Source organism: Symphalangus syndactylus, chromosome 4 (genome assembly GCF_028878055.3).
Source record: "Symphalangus syndactylus isolate Jambi chromosome 4, NHGRI_mSymSyn1-v2.1_pri, whole genome shotgun sequence".
Classification (NCBI taxonomy): domain Eukaryota; kingdom Metazoa; phylum Chordata; class Mammalia; order Primates; family Hylobatidae; genus Symphalangus; species Symphalangus syndactylus.
In genome coordinates this window covers 80,128,023-80,148,934 of record NC_072426.2, presented here as the reverse complement: position 1 = coordinate 80,148,934, position 20,912 = coordinate 80,128,023, and the positions used below count along the sequence as shown (strand labels likewise).

At 59.0% G+C, this 20,912-nt stretch overlaps 1 protein-coding gene across 4 annotated transcripts in view; it reads left to right on the top strand.

Moving 5' to 3' along the window:
* The window catches only part of RASGEF1A (RasGEF domain family member 1A), a 70,430-nt gene extending 50,080 nt beyond the window's left edge, over positions 1-20,350 (top strand). For 2 of the 4 annotated variants that reach the window (XM_055275237.2, XM_055275236.2), the window contains exons 2-13: positions 8,786-8,989; positions 11,490-11,612; positions 12,950-13,087; positions 13,995-14,216; positions 14,631-14,705; positions 15,119-15,211; positions 15,693-15,795; positions 15,874-15,953; positions 16,694-16,885; positions 17,789-17,912; positions 18,340-18,412; positions 18,621-20,350. In XM_055275237.2, coding sequence (XP_055131212.1) covers positions 8,792-8,989; positions 11,490-11,612; positions 12,950-13,087; positions 13,995-14,216; positions 14,631-14,705; positions 15,119-15,211; positions 15,693-15,795; positions 15,874-15,953; positions 16,694-16,885; positions 17,789-17,912; positions 18,340-18,412; positions 18,621-18,645 — 1,446 coding nt within the window. In that variant the 5' untranslated portion in view covers positions 8,786-8,791 and the 3' untranslated portion in view covers positions 18,646-20,350. Of the gene's footprint in view, positions 1-8,785; positions 8,990-11,052; positions 11,299-11,489; positions 11,613-12,949; positions 13,088-13,994; positions 14,217-14,630; positions 14,706-15,118; positions 15,212-15,692; positions 15,796-15,873; positions 15,954-16,693; positions 16,886-17,788; positions 17,913-18,339; positions 18,413-18,620 lie in introns of those variants that run through there. The other 2 variants (XM_055275239.2, XM_055275240.2) reach the window with 2 other exon arrangements.
* Positions 20,351-20,912: the final 562 nt, after the last annotated feature.

The following is a 20,912-nucleotide window of genomic DNA, read 5'->3' as shown; positions in this document are numbered from 1 at the left end:
GGCCAGCACACAGCTCACTCTAACTCCTAATGATGCACACTTAAAGCAAAGCAAGGTTAGTCAAGTGAAGGCTAATCCCTGCTTTGGAAGTTTCCAGAACTGCAGACTGCAGGATCCAGAAGGGGTCCTAGAATTCCGACAGTGTGCTAGGAGCCTGCCGTATACTGCTTCTCCCTTTGGAGTTGAACGGAGGCCTGACCCTGTTCCTGTCCGGCTGTGCAGGAGACTCTGTCCCCTCCTGGCCTGTTGTCCCCACTCTCTGCTGTGGTGGGGCTGGCGGTGTTGGAGGATGGCCAGTTACCCCATGGGGCCACCTTCTGATGCTCCTCCCATAGCCCCTTTTGGGGAGCTGGACAGATGTGCTCTGTGCACACACTTACGAAGGGGGGCGGGGTGGGTGAATGCTCATTGACCCCTGCGTCCCCCTTCCCTGGGGATCTTTTATGAGGCCACAGTGGTGTCAGGCCTCCTGTGGCTCTGTTGGGTCTCCTCATCGCTGGGCATCCTCAGTGCAGGACACAGGAAGAACACTCGGGAGTGGAAAGGGACCCAGCTGCTGCCCCGGCCTGGACACATGAGTGGGTGCACTGGAAGATGACACGCACAGCAGGCCCTGGCTGCTGTGAGGCCACAGGCTTGGGCTCGGAGCCGCTGGGCCTCCATTGTAGCTGCAGCTCTTAGGGACTCCTGGGCAGAGTGCAAGGTCTCAGAGTCCATGGCTGGAGTTTGAGTGGAGGGAAAGACTGTGCACCAGCTCAGGAAAGGTGTACACACTGTGTGGCTGCCCCTCCAGAGGAGCGCATCCAGCTTTTGCACACATGAGGCCAGAGGCAGATGGCCTCTCTCTGTGTGCTGCCTGGGGGATGGGCATGGGTCACATTAGAAAGCTGGGTAGCAGGCTGGGTGCAGTGGCTAAACCCTGTAATCCCAGCACTTTGAGAGGTTGAGGCGGGCAGATCACTTGAGGCTGGCCAAGAGTTCGAGACCAGCCTGGCCAACATCGTGAAACTCCGTCTCTACTAAAAATACAAACATTAGCTGGGCATGGTGGTATACACCTGTAATCCCAGCTACTTGGGAGGCTGAGGCAGGAGAATCACTTAAACCTGTGAGGCAGGGGTTGCAGTGAGCCAAGATCGTGCCACTGCACTCCAACCTGGGCCACAGAGCAAAAAACAACAAAAAACTCTCCAACGTCCTTGAAGAGGCTGCAAAAAGGAATGCCATTCATACTCTTTCGCAAAAACATCCCTCTTTTCCTCTGTCTCCCAGGATCTCTCACAGCACTGGGGCTGCATAGGGTCCCTCCTCTTACTTTCTTAAAAGGCTGGAAAGTTTCTCAGATCCTGGCTGCCCTCTCCCCTCTTCTCACTCTGGACCCTCAGTCTAGCTGCTTCCATTCTTGCTCTCTATGCTTTTTTCCTCTCCTCAAGCTATTCTTTTCTTTTATTCATATGTAGTATTTTACATATTTATGGGGTACATGTATTTTTTACATGCATAGGGTATGTGATGATCAAGGCAGGGTATTTGGGGTATCCATCATCTTGAGCATTTATCATTTCTATGTGTTGGGAACATTTCAAGTCTTCTATCTCTTTTGAAGTATACAATACATTGCTGCAAACTATAGCCACCTGAGTCTGTTATGGAACATTAGAAGTTATTTCTTCTATCTAAATGTGAGTCTGTACTGGTTGCCCAAGCTATCTTTGTTTCCCGCTCCTGCCCTCTGGTAGCCATTATTCTACTGTCTACCTCCATGAGAGCAAGGTTTTCAGCTCCCACCTGAGTGGGAACATGCAGCGTTGGTCTTTCTGTGCCTGGCTTGCTCCACTTAACATAGTGACCTCCACTCTCAGTGCTGCGTGATTGGCACAGTGTATTCCTTGGTGCGAAGGGGTGTGTGCACCTGTGTGTGCATGTGTGCACCTATGTGAACCTGTGTGAGTGTTGTGGGGGGAGCTGTGAATATTCAGAAGCTAAAGTTTTAGGCTGTGTCCCCTAAAAGTGCCTCTCCCCTGAGTTGTATTGAGGCCGAGCTCCAGAACGTACCCACTGGAAAAGATCCCGGAGATCCAGGGCTGTGTTCCCACAGTCCCTCACCCAGGCTGAGCAGAGCCCCAAGAGCAGCGTTCACTTGCACTGAAGCACGCCCTGCGTGTGAGCGCTCGTGCTGGGCTGGAAGCCACACTCCATGTGTCTCCCTGCCACCCCCGCACTCCCCACAGCCACCATGAGGTTCAGGTGCCAGTGCCACTAAGGCTCACACAGACGGAGGAACTGCCCCAGGCCAACCACTGATGGGAGGCCTGGCCCACATGTGGATGCAGGCTCCTGGCCTCTCCCCTCCTGGCACTTTGGCGCCATCAGCATGTGGCTGTTCTAGAGTCAGAGGGGGTTGAGAAACCAGATGACAGCCCCTCCTCTACCCTACTCACTCTGTGGGGCGGGGTGAAGGTCTCAGAGCCCATCTTACACCTGAGATCAGAGCTCACAGAAATGTTGGCTGTGCTCGCTTTATTGGGAAGCACAGTCCCGGGCAGCGGGAGGCTGGGAGCGAGTGGAGAGATGCCGGGATGTGTTGCAACAACAGCTGGCATCCCAGGCATCTCTGGGGAGGCTCTGTGAAACCTGTGCGTCTCAAAACAGTGCCTCTGGGGTGAGGATTCCTACAGGGTGTTAACCTGCCCCAGCCCCAACCTCTCCCAGGGCTGGCAGTGTGGTGTGTGCCCATGGCCCTAAGGGCCTAGGTCAGAGGCCACAGGTCTGAAGCAGTGGCACCCAGCACCGAGCCACTGGGTACCATTGAGGCAAGGCCTAGATGTGTGTGGCACAGAACCACATATCTGGTTCCGCTCCAGGCACACAACAGCACTAGCTTCCGTCTCTCCCTTTAACCTCACTGCAACCCTTCAGGGAGGTGGGACAAGACATTCCACACCCAGTATCCAGCCGAGGAAGCAGGCTCAGGGCCACCCAGAGGCTTCCCGTGGGTGTGGGGACAGAGCCTGTTCTCTGGCATGCGGTCCCAGGCACAGGATCTGCAACTGCAGGAAAGGACTCAGGTGTGCGGGGGTGCAGACAAGGGCATGAAAGACTGGGGGTATAGCTGTGGGGGGCCTCTCAGGATGGCATCACCTGCGGCAGACCAAGGAGTGACAGCAGCAGGACCCCACGAGTCACTTCATCCTCTGGGGGACGGCAGCACATGTGCCACGTGGGGCACCTTGGGCCAAGCCTGAAAAGGCTGGGACAGCCACAGTGAGGCAGAGTAGTGGAGGCCTGGGGAGAGCCCCGTGCCTCGTTGTCTGCCGCCTCCCCTCTGGCCTGCTGCAGCGCATCCTGGCAGGCAGGTGGCAAGGGGCCTCTAGGTTCAGCCTCTCCTAGGCAGCCTCCACTCCAGACCTCCTACAGTGCTGCTGAGGCTGTGCAGGGCAGGGGTGTGACCCTCAAGGCCCAGCCAGGAATACTTGGGCTCAGATACAGGGAGGACCCCCTTCTCGAATGGTGCCCCCAGAGGGCCAAGTAAAGCCAGGTATGGAAACCGGCTCTCTCCTGAGATGGAAGAGGGCACCCCTCTCACCAGCAGGCTGGGCCCCTGGGACTGCCCTTGTGTCCACCGGCCCTGTGTGGGAGGTGAGAAGGGAGTGAGGTGCGTCCCCCAGGAGACAGTGAGTCACTCTTCTCCGCCTCTGTGTAAGCACGTTTCTTCTGCATTGATTAGCTCTATAATTAGGAGGCGCTTTCCTTCTTGCCTGAACAGAGGAGGGGCTGCAAGGAGCCAGAGGGGCTGCTGGGTGCAAGCCTGTCCCCCACTCTCTGCAAGGGGCTGCTGCTCTTCCAGGCCAGTCCCAGCTGGACCTGGGGTGGAGGTGAGGGTTCCCACAGACACTGGTCTGGCACACTGGCTGGCCCCAGCCCTGTCTGTGTCTACATCCCAGGCGGGAGGAGGGTGCTTCCTGAGCCCTTCACAGTGTCTGCTGCCTTGAGATGGGTCTGGTGCAGCCAGGAGCAGCTGAGGCAGGAGAGAGGCTCCCTGTGCTTCCTGGAAGTCTGTGGAAGATGCCAGTGCCTCTCCTGCCCCTGATGCCCTCATGCCCTTGTCCGCACCCCCACACACCTGAGTCCTTTCCTGCAGTTGCAGATCCTGGGCCTAGGACTGCATGCCAGAGAACAGGCTGTGTCCCCACAACCATGGGAAGCCTCTGGGTGGCCCTGAGCCTGCTTCCTCTTCTGGACACTGGGTGTGGAATGTCTTGTCCCGCCTCCCTGAAGGGTTGCAGTGAGGTTGAAGGGAGAGACGGAAGCTAGTGCGGTTGTGTGCCTGGAGCGGAACCAGATATGTGGTTCTGTGCCACACACATCTAAATCAGAGTTGTTGGGGCGGGGGTCAGGCACGGTGTCTTAGAAAAATCCCCACGTGGTGCTGGTGTGCATGTACTACAGCTGAGGGCCTGCCCTGGTTTGTTTATTGATTGATTGAGGCAGGGTCTGGCTCCATTGCCCAGGCTGGAGTGCAGTGGCGTGATCATGGCTCACTGCAGCCTCAACCTCCTGGGCTCAAGTGATCCTCCTGCCTCAGCTCCCCAAGTAGCTGGAACCACAGGCATGTGCCACCACACCTGGCTAATTTTTTTTGAATGTTAGTAGAGACAGGGGTCTCTATGTTACCCAGGCTTGTCTCCAACTCCTGCGTTCAAGCGATCCATCCACCTCGGCCTCCCAAAGTGCTGGGATTACAGGCATGAGCCTCCGTACCCTGCTCTGAGTTAGCCAGTGCAGCTTACCTGGAGGCTGAGGCTCTCACACAGGTGGGCTTCCCAGGCCTTCCATTCACCTGCACATGATTCACCTGGTGTCTTGCTCAGCAGCAGATTTGACCCAGCAGGCCTGGCCTGGAACTTGAGATCTGCACTTTGACAATCGACAGGTCATGCTGTAGCTGCAGGTCCAGCGGCCACACTTGGAACTGAGAGGCTGTAGGGGAAGGGTCTGGAACTCCAGTGTGCAGCTGAGCTACCTGAAAGGGGAGCGCTGGGCCCACTCCCACCAGTTTCCGGCTCAGGAGAAGGTACTGCTCCTGCTCTGGGGACCACACCTGGCCTTAGAGCATCCATGCAGGGTCTGGCTCTCTGGGGTCAGAGTGGCCTGCTCTGTCCAGGCCAGCCCCAGCTGGACTTGGGGTGGAGGTGATGGTTCCCACAACTGCTGGTTGAACAAGCTAACCCGCCACAGCCCTATCTCTGCCTAGCCCTGGGGGGGCTTCCTGAACTCTCCACAGTGCCCAGACACAAAGGGCCAGTGTGTCTAGAATAAGCGGTGCCTCCTGTGTGGTCTGTAGGGGTGCTGAGCAATCATGCTGGTGGGAATCAGCTCCTGGGGGTGAGGAGGCACCTGGTGCCCAGCACCTTACACAGGGGCTCCTCTGATCTTCCCTGCAAACCTCTGAAGTAGTGCTCCCTGTGCCCATTTTACAGACAAAGAAATTAAGGCTCCAAGGGTTTGAAGATCTTGACATAGCCAAGACAGGTGGTGGAGCCAGGCTCGGACTTGGGCTCCCTGCCTGCCCCTGTTGCTTGCTCGGCGTGAATCCTGGCACTGCTGCCCTCTGGCTGTGAACTGGGGCAGTTACTCAGCCCTCGTCTGCGTAAGGGAATAACGGGTTCTCTGGGATCATAGGGGGTGACTGGGAGGAGTAACTGCGATTCTTCAACTCTAGCATTGAGGTTTTCAGTATTTAGCACCCTGGCCATCGCTGTATCATGATCGCTATTGCTGTGACTGGAGCCAAGAGCCCAGTGTGCAATTCTTCCCTGGGAAGGGGCCACCTGGTGGTGGACACAGCCGTTTGGATACACAGGTTTGCAGCTGCATGCCGAAGTGCCTGCCCCTGCTGTTGGGGCGAGGAGGAAGCAGGTGCAAGAACAAGGGACCTCAGGGCTGGGTGGGGGTGGCCGGCAGGGGACCCCGCAGGGGAAGTGCTGTCATCATCGCCATTTCACAGCTGGGAAGGTGGAGGGCTGGCCAGATGCACCCAGGAACAAGGAGTGGGCCTGCTGCAGGGCCAGGATTCCTGCCTGGGAAAAGCCATGTAGGGAACCTGCCTCTCCACTTGGCACTGAGCCCTGGAGACCCTCCTCGAAGTGCTCCGTGGCTGGGCAGGGTGGGCCCTGCTAGGTTTGAGCTTTTGGGGGTAGGGGCTCATGGGGCATCCCCCAGGCCTGCAGGGTCTTGGTTTGTTTGATGCAGGAGACCTAGCCCTGGGCCGTGTCCCCAGGTGGGTCTCCAGGTAGGCAGGACAGAAGAAACCCAGAGCACCCCACATCTTAGGTCAGTGTGGCTCCACACGGCCCCCCTCAAGCTCTGCTGACTCCCCGAAGGGATTCTGAGCATGTGCAGAACCTCTGCTTGCCTGGGACACCCCTGCATGCTCCTCCTCCAGGCCCCCACCCTCGAAGGCGTGGCCTTCCCAGCCCCTCTCTGGCTGCTGACCAGTGGGCTGGGTCCCCAGGATGGCTCCTCAGCTCCTAGGCAGGCCTACCGGCACTGAGGCAGGTCTCTCTGCAGGCTGGACATGGAGTGGCCTTGCCCTGTGGGGGATCGGCTGGGGCTGAGTTTGTGGGGTGTCAGAGTGCATCCCCCACATACTACCTCCTGACCAGAGCAGCCTGCAGTGAGAGAGGCCAGTGGCTTGGCAAATGCCCTCTCTGATGACCCCAAGAGCTTGGGGTGAGGAGGCCCAACTGACCAAGGTTACCACCTGCTGGTTGCCTTTTGAACCCAGAACTGTATGATCTTGGGGAAGTTGTCCCGCAGTGGCCTCAGGTAAGATGCCTGAGACAGTGCTGAGCAGCTGTGGGCAACAAGAGGTCTGTGAGCCTGCCTTCGTGACTTCATTGCACAAATGGTCACTGAGTGCCACCCTGGGCCAGCAATAGGATACACAGGTGAATGATACAGCCACTTCTGGCTTTGTGGGTCAACAGTCTAGGTTAAACCCAGGGAGGCTTCCTGGAGGTGGTGACACCTAGGCTGGACTTGGAACTCTGGGGTTTCCTTAGTTGAGTTCCTTCCTACCGGGCCTCAGTTTCACCATCTGAAAAATGAAGGATTGGCTCACATCAGTGGTTCCTGAGCTGGAGGGGAGGGCATGTTGGAGTACAGAAGCAGCCCACCTCCGAGTTTATGACCAGCAGGTCTGGGGCTAGGCCTGAGAATGTGCATTCTAACTTGTGTGAGCCACCGCTGCTGGCCTGAGTTTGAGGGGAGCATTGTGTGAGTCTGAGCCATGACCTCCCTGCCCTGGAGTGGGGGCAGCACTGACCCTGGAGGCTTGGACATTCCACCCAGCCTCATTGTGGGGCCTTTGGTTGTGTTGTTGCTCTCCTTGCCAAAGATTTTCTAAGAATTCTAAGGAAAAACCTTTAGGCGTTTGGTGGGAAAACCAGTGTCATCTGGGCCAGATGCCCTTTTTTCCCTGGTGGGATGGACAGGGATGTGCTGTGTGTGTGTGTGTTGCGGGGGGGGGGGGTGCAGGCAGGTGGTCCGCTCTCTGCTTGTAAGGCCCCTACAGGGCAAGGGCCCATGGTCCTGTCATGGCACTGAAGTAATCATGGCAACAGTTTGCTCTGCGCAATGGGGAAACTAAGGCCAAAATGGCAGGAGGGTCTCGCTCCTCCACCTGACCTCAGCCGCTGGCACCTGTGCTGCCTTCCCTTGAGGGCCAGGAGGTTGAGGCTGGCTCTGTGTGCAGGCAAGGCCACAGGCAGGCCACCCCTGGCTCTCAGGCTGGCAAATGCTGCATCACCCAGTCCCCACTTGGCTCCTCCCAGGCATGGTTGGCTGTCTGGGCCACTGGGGAAACAGGCCCAGAGGGCTTCAGACTCCCCTAGGCTTCACAAGAACTCCCAGCTGCAGGGTGTGGTGAGACCCTGAGCCCCATCACAGTGGGCCATGCCATGAAGGACAGTCCCAGTGTGGGCACCGAGGCCGCCAGGAGGCCCAGCTGCTCAGACATCTGCATCTCAGGGGCACTCAGACTCACAGGCCCCAAAGCCAGTTCCAGATCTCTCTCCAGCCCTGCCCACAGCCCTGCCTCATACTGGTCAGCCACTCAGCCCAAGACCTTCACCATGTGGAGTGGCCCTGCTCGCCACTCCTGCTACCACCTGCCTGAGCAAGCTCTCCTTGGGCTGTGGCAAGACCCACCATCCACGCGGCATCCACCATAAGTCAGACCACTGTGCTCAGAGCCCCAGGCTCCCACCTCAGAGAAGCAGCACATGCAGTCTGTATGTCCAGCCCTGAGTCCTCAGACTGTCCTCCCAGCTCCCCACCACACACATCTCTGGGTCAGGACCTCGGCACTCACTGTCCCTCATGCCTAGGGTGTTCCTTTCTTATCCTGGGAGCTGCGCGGCCAGCCCCATCAGTTGTTCACAGCCCTCTCACCCCAGGCGGCCCTGACTGCCCACCGCGGGCTCCCTGTCCCTTCTTGGACATTTTTCCCAGAGTTTCTCTTCTCTGCTGGCTCTGAGTGTCCAGGGCCCTGGAATGAGGCCTGGCCTGCAGGGAGCTGAAGACACAGTGATCAGATGTGCAGCGACTGGGGGACCACCGAGGAGCCCGCCTGCCCCTGCCCTGGGATGGGGATGCCCTCTGCCAGTGCTGCTGCGCCCCTGCCACGCACCCCTGCACACATGCATGCAGGCTGCCTGGGAGGAGGGTCTGTGGAGCTGTGGAGGCGCCTTTGATGCTTCATGTCCTTGCTCTTTTCTCCCAGGAAACTATGCCCCAGACGTCCGTTGTCTTCTCCAGCATCCTCGGGCCCAGCTGTAGCGGACACGTGCAGCCTGGCATGGGGGAGCGTGGAGGTGGGGCCGGTGGCGGCTCTGGGGACCTCATCTTCCAAGATGGACGCCTCATCTCTGGGTCCCTGGAGGCCCTGATGGAGCACCTTGTTCCCACGGTGGACTATTACCCCGATGTGAGTACGTGGGGCCTTGTGGATTGAGACTTACTCACTAATGTGGAGTGAGACTACTCCAGGAGATGTCGGGTATGGGAGGGAGGCCCCCACAGAGTGGTAGAGCTGGACAGGGCTGCAGGAGGGGCAGGGCAGTGGGGGGCCCAGGCCCACCTCTAGGGCCTTCTCTGCTTTCTGCTCTGCATACACCCCCAGCTAGCAGGGGGCCTGGGGGAACCTGCTGTGACTTCCCTGCTGCTGCCCCAGGTAGGAGGAGATGATCCTGGGGACACGGGAAGCAGAAACACGCAAGGGCCGAGCAGGGCCTCCAAGGAGGAAGAGGAGTTTTAAAGGGCAAAGCCAGCACTTGGGGTCCTGGTGAGGGCACACCCAGCCCAGGTCCTGGAGCCCAGAGCTGAGCTGGGAAGCTGGTTTGTACATAAACCCTGGTGGTCCAGAATGAAGAGGAGATGGCCCGGCCTGCCCTGCCCTGTCAGCAGAGCGCTGTTCAGGCTGACTCCGGGACTGTTCTTAGGCAACAACCCTAATCCTCCCTTTTCACCTCAAGGTGGCATGATACAGTCTTGGAACAGAGAAAGCGTTCCCTTGTTAAGTGTGGCTTCCCTTCCCCTGGAGGGTGATGTCTCTTAGCAGCAGTGGCACTGGGCCTGCCAGCTCCCTCTTGTGAGCTGAGCATCTACCCTCTGGGAGGGCCAGTCCTGCCCGCGTCATGCTATCCCCTCTCCCTCCCTGCCCTGCTTGTCAGCCTGGGAGTCAGACAGCTTGCAGGGAGGTGGGCGGGAGGGATGCTGCCCTCTAGCTTCCACTGAATGGGCCTGCAGTCAGCCTGGCTTCACCACCTGCCAGGCCTCCTCCGCCTTCCTGGGCTTTGGGTGAGGGGGCCTTGCCTTTCTGTTGCCCACTCCTCCTCCTCCTCCTCCTCCTCCATCTGTCCTTCTGTCTGTCCTGTAAGCCCTGTCAGTGTTTGGCTGGGGCTGGAGATGGCAGTGCAGACAGGCTGGTGAGTGCCCATAGGGCAGAGCCAGGGGAGGGGCTCAAGGCCCTGAAGTAGTCCAGGGCAGGGCCGTCTGTGGGGCAGAGGCCTCATGCCACAGCTGGAGAAGCCGCCCCTCTCAGAGGCCTACCCCAGAGGAGTCACTTGGCGGTCACCCACTGTGGTCCCTGTGCCCTGGGATCTGACCAGCTTCCCACGAGAGTCCAGTTGGGCATTGGCTCCTCTGCCGAGCACCTACCCCTCCCCCGCCACCCCACCCTTCCCCATGTGCGAGGGTAGCTGAACACACTCACACATGCACACAAACATTCACACAGGGTCTCCATGCTCCTCCTTGGAGATGCACAGTCTCTCCCCTTGGGTGCCCTGCCCTTGGCCAAGAGCTCCATGGTGGGCCCTTTCCTCCACGTCTTAGTTATCTCCTTAGAAGGGGGACCCTGGCAGATGTGCTGGCTTTGACCCCCCAATTCCCCATGCTGCATAGCCTGGGGCAGGGCGTAGGAAGTTTGCAGGATGTTAGAGGAGTCCCTGATGCTCCAGGGAGGGCTGCAGTGGGCAGTGTCAGCCCAGGTCCCTGAGTCCTGCTCCAGGAGGCCTGTACTCCCAGCAAACACAACCTGGCTTGCTTCTGGCTGGGGCAAGAAAAACCGGGTTATTTGGGCTGGGAGTAGAGGCAGAGGCTTCTGGGTAGCCCAGCCTGCAGCAGCCACGTGGGGCGGAGTCCCTCTAGGGAGCCCCAGGCAGTCTCCTTAACCTGCAAGTCTACCCTGTCCACAAGCAGGAGCTAGAGTGAAGTTCCCACAGACATTGACCCTCATTAGACAAAAGGCCCAAGAACCCAGCCCACGAGGATCTCGATGGAGGGCACGTGGATGTGGTATGGAGGGGCCCTGCTCTGGCAGTCAGGGTCTAGGCCCAGAGCTGGTCAGAGAGTGCAGGGGCCCCCACCAGCATTGCCCCTCAGGCCCCGCCCCTGCTGATGGCCCCCCCCCCGCCCTGCTGATGGAGCCCCGCTCCTGCTGATGAGGCCCCGCCCCATGGATCAGCCCTGCTCCCGACAGGCTCCGCTCCTGTGCCAACCTCCCTGCATCCCCCACCCTCCCCACCGCTGACCCCCAGCCCGGCCCACGAGGATCTGAAACAGCAGCTGGCTTGCAGCCTGGCGCAGCGAGCACCATGGAGCCCCACCAACGTCCCAGGCTGGGGTTAGCCCTATGGTGGCGTGGGGCAGAGAGGGGGAGAATCCCAACGGAGGAAGACTGCTAGGAGGCCTGGGGGAGCTGCTGGGAGGCGGGGCTCAAGCTGTGCCTCCTAGGTAGGCAGGGCCGGGGTAGCAGTAAAAGGAGGAAGGGCCTGCAAGGCGAAGGGAACCGGGCAGGCGAAGGCATGGCCTCCGGACGGGCGGTGTTGGGCCTGGGAGGCAGCCGGGCCAGGTGAAGCAGCGCGGTGAGCTCCCGGGGGCCTGCCTCACCTTCCCTCCGCCCTCTCTCCGTCTCCTGCCTTCAGAGGACGTACATCTTCACCTTTCTCCTGAGCTCCCGGGTCTTTATGCCCCCTCATGACCTGCTGGCCCGCGTGGGGCAGATCTGCGTGGAGCAGAAGCAGCAGCTGGAGGCCGGGCCTGAAAAGGTGAGGCGGGGCCTGGCTGGGGCACGGGCGTGGGCAGGAGGCGGGAGGCGAGGTCAAGGCTGGGGGCTGGAGGCATGGGGCGGGGTTCAGGGTGGAGCCGGGGGGCGGGGTCAGGTCTAGAGTTGGGGCTTGGCCTAGCTGGGACCGTGGGATGGGGTCCAGGGTGGGGCCAGGGCTAGGGTTGCGGCGTGGCCTGGCTGGGGCAGGGTCGGGGTCGGGGCTAGGGTTGGGCGTGGCCTAGCTGGGGCTGCAGAGTGGGGTCCAGGGTGGAACCAGGGGGCGGGGTCATGGCTAGGGTTGGGGCGTGGCCTGGCTGGGGCGGTGGGGTCTCCGGGTAGGGGCAGGGTCAGGGCTTGGGTTAGGCCTGGTCTGGCTGGGCTGGTGGGGCCTGGGGGCGGGGTCAGGGCTAGGGTTGGGGCGTGGCCTCGCTGGGGCTGTGGGGCTGGTCTGAGTTGGGGCGTGGCGCCACGCCAGGCTGGGGTGAGGTCTGGGATGGAGCAGTGGGTTGGGTCCGGGTTAGGGGCGTGGTGGGAGGGTGTGGGGGGCGGCCTGGGCTGGCAACGTGGGTGGAATCCGGTGGTTTGAAGGCTGTGCGGCGTGGGCGAAGAAAGCTGCAGGGCTGCGGGCTGGGTGGTGCGGGGGCCGGGGGCGGGGTCCAGCGGTCTGAGTGGGCTGGCGCGGAGTCTTGGCTGGCGCAGGAGGGGCTTGGCCTGTGGTGCGTTCTGGGGGATTGGAGGATGGGGGCGCGGCGCCTGAGCATCAGGCACAGTCCCCCCTCCCCGGGGGCAGAGGACACGCGGGCATCTTCCGAGAGGGTCGGAGTCGTTTCAGCCAAGAGGGCCAGTCCCCATGCCCTAGGCCCTGTGCTGGGTGGGGTCGTGCATGCCTGTGGACTAGGGCGCGGGGGCGCGTCGCCTCCCCTCGGGATCACACCCCTTTCAGCGCTGTCGCCCTGCTTTCGACCGCAGGGGGCAGACGGGAGCTCTCCTCTAACTGGATGGCTTGGCTTGGGTTATTTTACTGTATTGTTTTTATGGGTAACTTCTAATTATAGCAAATGGAATTAGTTTTTTGTCACCTTAGAGATGGGGTAGGTTTTTTAAATGTAAGTTTGTTTAAGTGAAAAAGAAAGCCAACTTAAGGGGAAGGAAGAAGGAACCAAACAGGAGTCGTGTGGCGGTTCAGGTTTGGCCAAACCGCAGGTGGCACGCAGTTGGGGGCTGTGCCCAGCACAGGCCCTGGGGTGTGGCTTGGGGATGTGGGAAACTTGCACCATTTGTCATCTAGTCCCCTACTCTGCCCTGTGGGGCCTCACTCTGTATCCCCTGCTGCCCCAGGCCAAGCTGAAGTCCTTCTCAGCCAAGATCGTGCAGCTCCTGAAGGAGTGGACGGAGGCCTTCCCCTATGACTTCCAGGACGAGAAGGCCATGGCCGAGCTGAAAGCCATCACACACCGTGTCACCCAGTGTGACGAGGTGAGTGCTCCCTGGGCTCTGGCCAGGGTCCTTGGGTGTGTGCCAGGGTCTGCCCTCGGGAGAGTGGGGGCTTTGGGGACAACTCTGTGTGTGGTCCCCTTCCATGTTACTCCCCCAGGGGGTTTGCTGGGTGGCCCCATTCAACCTCCGTTCCCCCAGATGACAGCTCAGCTGGCCAGCAGTGGGCCAGGGTCACCTATGATACTGCACGCAGGGACCTTGCAGCCCGGTTGTGGGCCTGGCGATCATTGTCTCGACCCTCTCCTGGCCCTTGCTGTCCTTGTCGCTGGAGTGGGAGCCTATTGAGAGTTTGTAAGGCTCTGCCTGTCTTGGATTAGTGAAAGGAGGTGGGGGTAAGGCTTTAAATAGGCCTCCCATTTTTCAAATGTCTTCACCCTTGCCTTTGGTGGAGGTGCCTGGGCCAACTGGGCCTCCACAGTGGAAGCATTCCCTGTGCTTAGCAGCTCCTGTTCACCCAGAGTACTCCAGGAGGAGCCAGGGACCCCAGGCTGCCTCCACCTAGGGAGCAGAGACTCCTGGCTTTGGCAGAAGCCTTTCCCATGCCTTGAACTGTTTTATGGGCTGCTCCTGCTGCAGGAAGCAGCTCAGTGGGCCACCTCTGAAAAAGCCATGCTTTTCAGACCCAGAAGCTCAGCCTTGAGCCTGTCTCTGCCCTTAGCCTCGTCCTGCAGCAGGACAGCCCACTGAGACCCCTCCCCAGCAGTCCTCAGAGGAGCCCATACTGTGCCCCACTTTGTCCTTGAAGGCCTGAAGGCTGAGGTTTAGATAGGGGCTGTGGGCTCACGTTGGTCAGGCACATCCCTGGAGGTGATATGGATCCTACCCACAGTGGTGGTGGCCTTGCTGCCAGCCCATGCTGGCACCCTTATTGCCCTTGACCCCACAGGAGAATGGCACAGTGAAGAAGGCCATTGCCCAGATGACGCAGAGCCTGTTGCTGTCCCTGGCTGCCCGGAGCCAGCTCCAGGAACTGCGAGAGAAGCTCCGGCCACCGGCTGTAGACAAGGGGCCCATCCTCAAGACCAAGCCACCGGCCGCCCAGAAGGACATCCTGGGCGTGTGCTGCGACCCCCTGGTGCTGGCCCAGCAGCTGACTCACATTGAGCTGGTCAGTGCTGCCTCGTGCCCTGACTGGGGGGTGAGGGCTGTGGGACCACAGTGCCTCTTTCAGCACAGCACTTCAGGCCCCTGCTAGTCACACTGAGCCATCAGGGAAGCCCGCTTGCCAGCCCCGACTGCTACACTTCGTGCCAGATGTGTGTCCGTCTGAGTGGCAGGCACCTCTGTGCCTGGCACTCATGTCCTCAGGAACACAGCAGTGCTCTGTCAGTGGGAGGAGCTGGAGCAGCGTCGTCCTGCAGTGGGGACTGCAGTAGCCCTAGGATGGAGGACTGGCCTGGGAGGAGGTGAAGGTCCTGTGCCCTGGGCAGCTCCTCCTCTCCCTGTCCTCATGCCTATGCAGTGCTGTCCCTTCTCCTCCAGGAGAGGCTTGTCACCTTCCCTTTGCTATCTTCCACCCCAGGACAGGGTCAGCAGCATTTACCCGGAGGACTTGATGCAGATCGTCAGCCACATGGACTCCTTGGACAACCACAGGGTAAGTGGGCCAAGGCCCGCGGCACTCCTGCCAGCTCTGTCTGCCCGGCACTTGCACTCCATGCGGGGTGGGTGTGGGCCTCACTCAGCAGGCCCTGAGCATCTCTAGAGTGCTGGGCCATGAGCCCCGATGGATGTGGCACTGGCCCTCCTAGCACCTGCTCCAAGAGGCAGCACCTGCTCCAAGATGGCTGTGCTGGTCATGGATGATGAATGCTGGGAGAGGTCACAGACTTGGGCCGGGGAGCCAGCCTGGCCTGCCAGCCCTGCACTGGGCATCAAGGAGCAGGCAGGCATGATCGAGGCTGCTGCGGTGCAGGCTAAGCCATGGCTGGGGACCAGTGCCAGCTGTGGGGACTGAGTTGTCCAGCCACAGTCCTCCAGGCCCCCTATGACCTGCTGTGTCCTTTCCAGTGCCGAGGGGACCTGACCAAAACCTACAGCTTGGAGGCCTACGACAACTGGTTCAACTGCCTGAGCATGCTGGTGGCCACTGAGGTGTGCCGGGTAAGTGCCCACAGCAGACATGGTGGGGTGGCTGCCATGCCCACACCCAGCAAGACCCTGATCCTGCCCCAGAAGTTAGATGATGGAACTTTAAGAATGAATGCATGAAGTCCCTGTTGCATTGTCAGGGCCTTGGTGGTCTCCCAACCCCAACATACAGTGATTGCTTCAATGACAACAGACACCCCATCCGTGGAATGCTCCCCCTGTGCCCGGCACCATTTTTCTCACCTGTGTGAGGCTTTGCCGGCCCTCATACCCGTCTGGGGCACATGGTGCCTTCCCTTTGATGACTGAGGAGCCTGAGCATAGGCCGTGCGCATGTCTGGGCCTCCCAGATGCAGCCATGGACCTGGACCAGCCCGCTGTGGCCAGAAGCTAAGTCCCGAGGTCCTCCCTGCCCCTCTGTTCCTCTGCCCGGCGGCCCCAGCTCCTGCTGTCCCCCGGCAGCACTGTGCTGAGGTCACCTGCCACCTTCCAGGTGGTGAAGAAGAAACACCGGACCCGCATGTTGGAGTTCTTCATTGATGTGGCCCGGGAGTGCTTCAACATCGGGAACTTCAACTCCATGATGGCCATCATCTGTGAGTGACTGGGCACCCAAGGTGGGGCTGCTGCGTGGCCCACCCCCCGGCCCTGACCCTACCTGCTGTCCTCTGCAGCTGGCATGAACCTCAGTCCTGTGGCAAGGCTGAAGAAAACTTGGTCCAAGGTCAAGACAGCCAAGTTTGATGTCTTGGAGGTAGGCACCTGAGCGCCTGTCACAGCTGCGAGCCGCACCCAGTTCGTCCTGCAATGGCCAGAAGGGGGCCCTGACAGTGGGGGTGGGGGGCTGCCCTCCTCTCCCTGGGGTCAGCACCTACAGTGCTGGCTGAGCTGGCCTGGCGTGTTCGTCCTCCAGCAGTGGGGACTTAAGTTGTCCTTGGTTACTTCAGGCAGACCTGGCATCGCCTAAGGCGAGTTCCAGAGTGGAATGCGGTTAAGCAAGAGTTTGACAAGAGTGGGGTTGTGTTGGAAGACACTGCCTTTTCCTTGGTCAGTGTCTCCAGGTCCTGGCTGGTCTAGATGGCCCAGAGGCCGGCAGACAGGGTCACCTGCAGCCTTCCTCAGATGTGTGTGATCACAGAGTCCATTTTTGCAAAGCATATGTCTTGTGGAGCTGGTCAGGTCTGGGAGGTGTTGATTTAAGTAGAGGAGCAAAGGGAAGTCTTGAAGGAAGGAGGGCGAGGGTCAGGCCTGGCAGGCAGGGCAGTGACACTTCTTTATGGCTTTCCAGAGGACGCCAGGACCTGAACTCAGAAGCCCTGGCCCCAGGGCTCAGCCAGGCACCCTTGGGCGTCCCCTCCCCTGTGCTAACTCCCAGGCTGCCCAGGGGCCAGGTGCCTTCTCTGTCTGCTGCCTCCTGCTCTGCAGAGGGGCGTCTGGAGCAGATCGGAGGGGCATGGGGCTGTGATGCTCACCAGGTCCTCCCTGTGCCCACAGCATCACATGGACCCATCCAGCAACTTCTGCAACTACCGCACAGCCCTGCAGGGGGCCACACAGAGGTCCCAGATGGCCAACAGCAGCCGTGAGAAGATCGTCATCCCTGTGTTCAACCTCTTCGTTAAGGACATCTACTTCCTGCACAAAATCCATACCAACCACCTGCCCAACGGGCACATTAACTTCAAGGTGAGCTCATCCCAGCACAGGTCAGGCCAGGCAGAAACTGAGCTACTGGAGCCGCCAGGCAGTAGCCCTGGGTCGGGGTCTGTGGGTTTCCTGAGCCCTGCCTGAGGTTCACAAGGGCCTTCAAGACTGAAAGCCTCATGGTGGGTCAGGGGTGCTGTTTGACTGCAAGGTGTGAGGTGCGCCTGCCTGTACTTCTGGGTGGATGGCCTAGTTGCAGAGCTTGGAGTCACAGGGAATTGTATTTATCCAGGACCGTGGTTCCAGCCTGGCCCCACCAGGGAGAGAGCCCTGTCCACCCCTGTGGGATTGGAGGTCAGGAGGGGTTTGGGTAGGAAGGGACTTGAGCAGGGAGGAGGCGGCAGGCAGAGAATTCCAGATGGAAGTGAAGAGCCTGCCTCGTGGGCCTGAGGGCACCTGGTGAGGATGGGAGGGTGGGACATAGGTGGCAGGGCAGGTGTAGATGGCTCTGGGCTGCTGGATGCCTATCTCACACAGGTGAGGGGTGGGCAGGAGCTGGGATCCCTCCGAAGGTCCCAGAGAAGGGACATCATGACACATTCTGGTTGGCGCCGCTGGGCTAGGTTTGGATGGGGTGCCTGCCTCAGGCTGGAATCATCAGTGGGGCCTTCTTTGGGTCCCTGCACAGAGAGGCAGAGACCCTGCTGCCGGCCTGATGGCCCAGGTGGAGGGCCAGACAGAGTGGCCTTCGGGGACACCTGCTGGCTCTGAGGCTGCATGGCGTGCCACCATGGCCACGGGGTCAGTGTGCAGGGCCACTGTCTCATCTTGCTGGGACCAGTGAAGTGAGCAGGAGACTGAGGCCAAAACCTGCATCCCCTGCCCTGACTGAGGGTTCAGTGCTTAAGGTGATGGATGAACATCAGTTGGTTTTGCTCCCTTCAGAAATTTTGGGAGATCTCGAGACAGATCCATGAGTTCATGACATGGACACAGGTAGAGTGTCCCTTCGAGAAGGACAAGAAGATTCAGAGTTACCTGCTCACAGCGCCCATCTACAGCGAGGAAGGTGAGGGCTACCTCCCAATGCAGCATGCCTCCCTCCCCACCTGACTCCTTGTCCAGGCCCGGTGCCCTTTGGGGTTGCCCTGGGAGGTGGCCTGCTGGCTGCTCCATGCCACACAGGGCTGGCTCTGCTTGCAGGGGCGAGTGTGCATGAGGGTGGGTCATGGGATGGATGGAAGAGAAGGACAAGAGACTCAGTTTCCAGCGGCCACTGGAGAGGGTCACATGGGGTTAGGGCAGGTGCTGCAACACGAGGAACCTTCCCAGAGTCCCCAACAGGCAGCCTGAGAGCCCCGCACAGCAAAGAACTGTGTTCAGCCCAGCCAGAGGTCACTGTCCACTTGTGCTGGGCTGCACCCCTGAAGGGACAGCTGGGTTCGGGCAGACACTGCATGGGGACACGGGCTCTGAGGGACTTTCCCGTCTCTCAGCTCTCTTCGTCGCCTCCTTTGAAAGTGAGGGTCCCGAGAACCACATGGAAAAAGACAGCTGGAAGACCCTCAGGTAGGGGGGCATCAGGGACACGGGAACCTGTGAGGAAGAGGGAGGACTCAGGGTGGGCACGAGGGTCACCCTCCTGGAAAGAGAGCCTGGGCACTGCCGCGTCCCTGGTGCAGGGCTGCCAGGCATATTTGGTGGGAGACTGAGGATGGCCTGGACCCAAGCTACCCTGCTCAGGCCTGAGCACTGCCTGTCCCCTGTCCCCCTCTAGGACCACCCTCCTGAACAGAGCCTGAGGCGGATGCAGCCCGCGACGCCAGAGGAAGCACGCGCACTAACTGGGTTTAAATTTTGACTGATGTGGGTTGAGATGAGGAGGCCTCACTGGTTGGGGTCCATTTTGTATATAACTTTTATGAGAAAAAAAATGGTAATTATTTCACGCATCAACCTTTGGCACTTACAAAGTTTTTTTTGTTTATTTTAAATAACAGGGCAGGGCCCTGCTTTGGGGAGGGGGAGGGGAGAGTATCATGGGAGATGGTATCCATGATAACATCTTATTCTAATGAAATGTAGATTTTTATTTTCTACTTTTGATTATTAACATCTTATGAAAAAAATATTTTAAAAAACCCAACCAAAACCAACGTGAGCCCTGCCTGCTCGGACGCCTTTCCAGCCAGTGTCTCTGACGTCGGGGTTAGTGCCTTAGAGGGTACTGGGGTCTGGTCTTCCTGCTCTGTGGTTCGGGCTGCGGTGAGTCCCACTCCACCTAGGCGCCTGCCCTCAGGAGCCTGGGCTGCGAGGCTCCACAGGAGGGCTGGTGGCTGGGAGGTCGCGTCCGCACACTTCTGGAAGTGAGCCTTTGAGTACGGGCTGTCCAAAGTTTACATTTCCATTTTCCTTTCAGGGATTTGTGGGGTCAGGGAGGGGCAGGGGGCACCTGGCAGCATATTTTCTGTGACAATGTGTCCAGCAAATCATTCTTCAACTACATTTTAGAAAGGAGAAAATCTAAAATAAGGTAAGGGAAAGAAGCATGGAGTTGTCAGTTTTCTGGGCTGTGACTGAAAGACACACTGAGCTGTGATGAAGAAAAATACACAGCCGACTCCAGGGTGGTGACATTTAGAGCTAGTCTTGAAACCTACCTACAGAGCGGAGGGCAGCCAACAGTCCTCTTCCCACCTGGGTAGGCAGCGCCCTAATTGGAATTGGAAACAGAAAATCCGCCAGGCCATACTGCTGGAGCCCATTCAGATAAAACTGCCCAATACTGAGAGGTGTTTTCTACACCCAGCTAGAGGAGCACACTCCATTTTCCCACGTCTGACTTCCTGGTGTGAGCCCTGGGCCCTACTGACCATGGCGCAGGACAGCTGTCCTTCAGAAAGCGTGCGGTCCATCCACGCGGACCGTCTTCCTCACAGGAACTCTGCATCCTCGTCCCTCTGCATTTCCAGTTTCCGCAGGAGCCTTGATCAATGGGGAAGCCTGGGTGAGGATGGGCCAGGTCCCAATTCTCAAAGCTCCTGGAAGAGCCTGAAGACATTGGGAGAGGCTGGGCCTGGGGAGGAGGCGGCCCTGGGCCCGCTGCCCATGCCTCTGGTCCTGGGTGGAGCAGGAATAGTTCCACTGTATTGTCACAGTGTGTTTGCACTTTCCGAGGTTCTAGCTAGTACAGATTGTATATTGATTGATAGTACATATTGCTTTATGTCTTTGAGATGAGAAAGGCTTAAAACTTGAGAATATATATTTGGAATACAGCCTTAGAACGGTTTCTGTACACATCCACGTGCACTTCACGGGTGATCAGTTCTAGTACCTACTTGAAACAGTGTCTGTCTGCTACTTTATTTTCCCAATTTGATACATACCGATTTGATGTTTTGGTATTTGAGATGAACTCTGAGTATGAAGCTGTACCATAATGCAGGACGTCAGTTTTGGTGTGACTGGACATACTTGCTTCAATAAAAGAACACATCACTCCCCTCTCTTGCCTGCTGTGTATGTACGGTGAGGGGGTGGCCCTGCTGCTGGCTGGAGACATGGGTCCCCTGGGGCAGGGAGGAGGGTGAGGCTGCCAGGCCTGCTGTGGCCTTCCCAGGAGGGACTGGGCAAGGGACTTTTGTCTCCAGCTGGCAACGCTTTCTGTGACAAAGGGCTTTCCGCTGAATAAGGCGAGACTCAAAAGAAGCTATAGGAGGCATGTTCAGTCCTGCTGTCCTCATTGTGAGCTCCAAAAAGATGTCACTGGCTGCTGTATTGCACGGTCACGTAAGTTCAGGATACCTAGTTAAGCCAGGCTGTATGGACTGTTACTGCAGAAGAGTCAGATGGCCTCTCTGGGGCAGGGGAGGTTGGAGAGCCCCCGGACGTGATCCTGCAGGGCAGCCTGCAGAATTCATGTCTGGAGGGGCCGCTTCTGGTGTCATGAGTTATACTCAAGCGCAACAGAGAAGAGGGGTTCACTGAGGGAGCACATGAGAGCTCGGGAATTGAAGGAAAAGAACTAAGGCTCCAGAACAGGACATGGTACTCCCCTCTGCTCCTC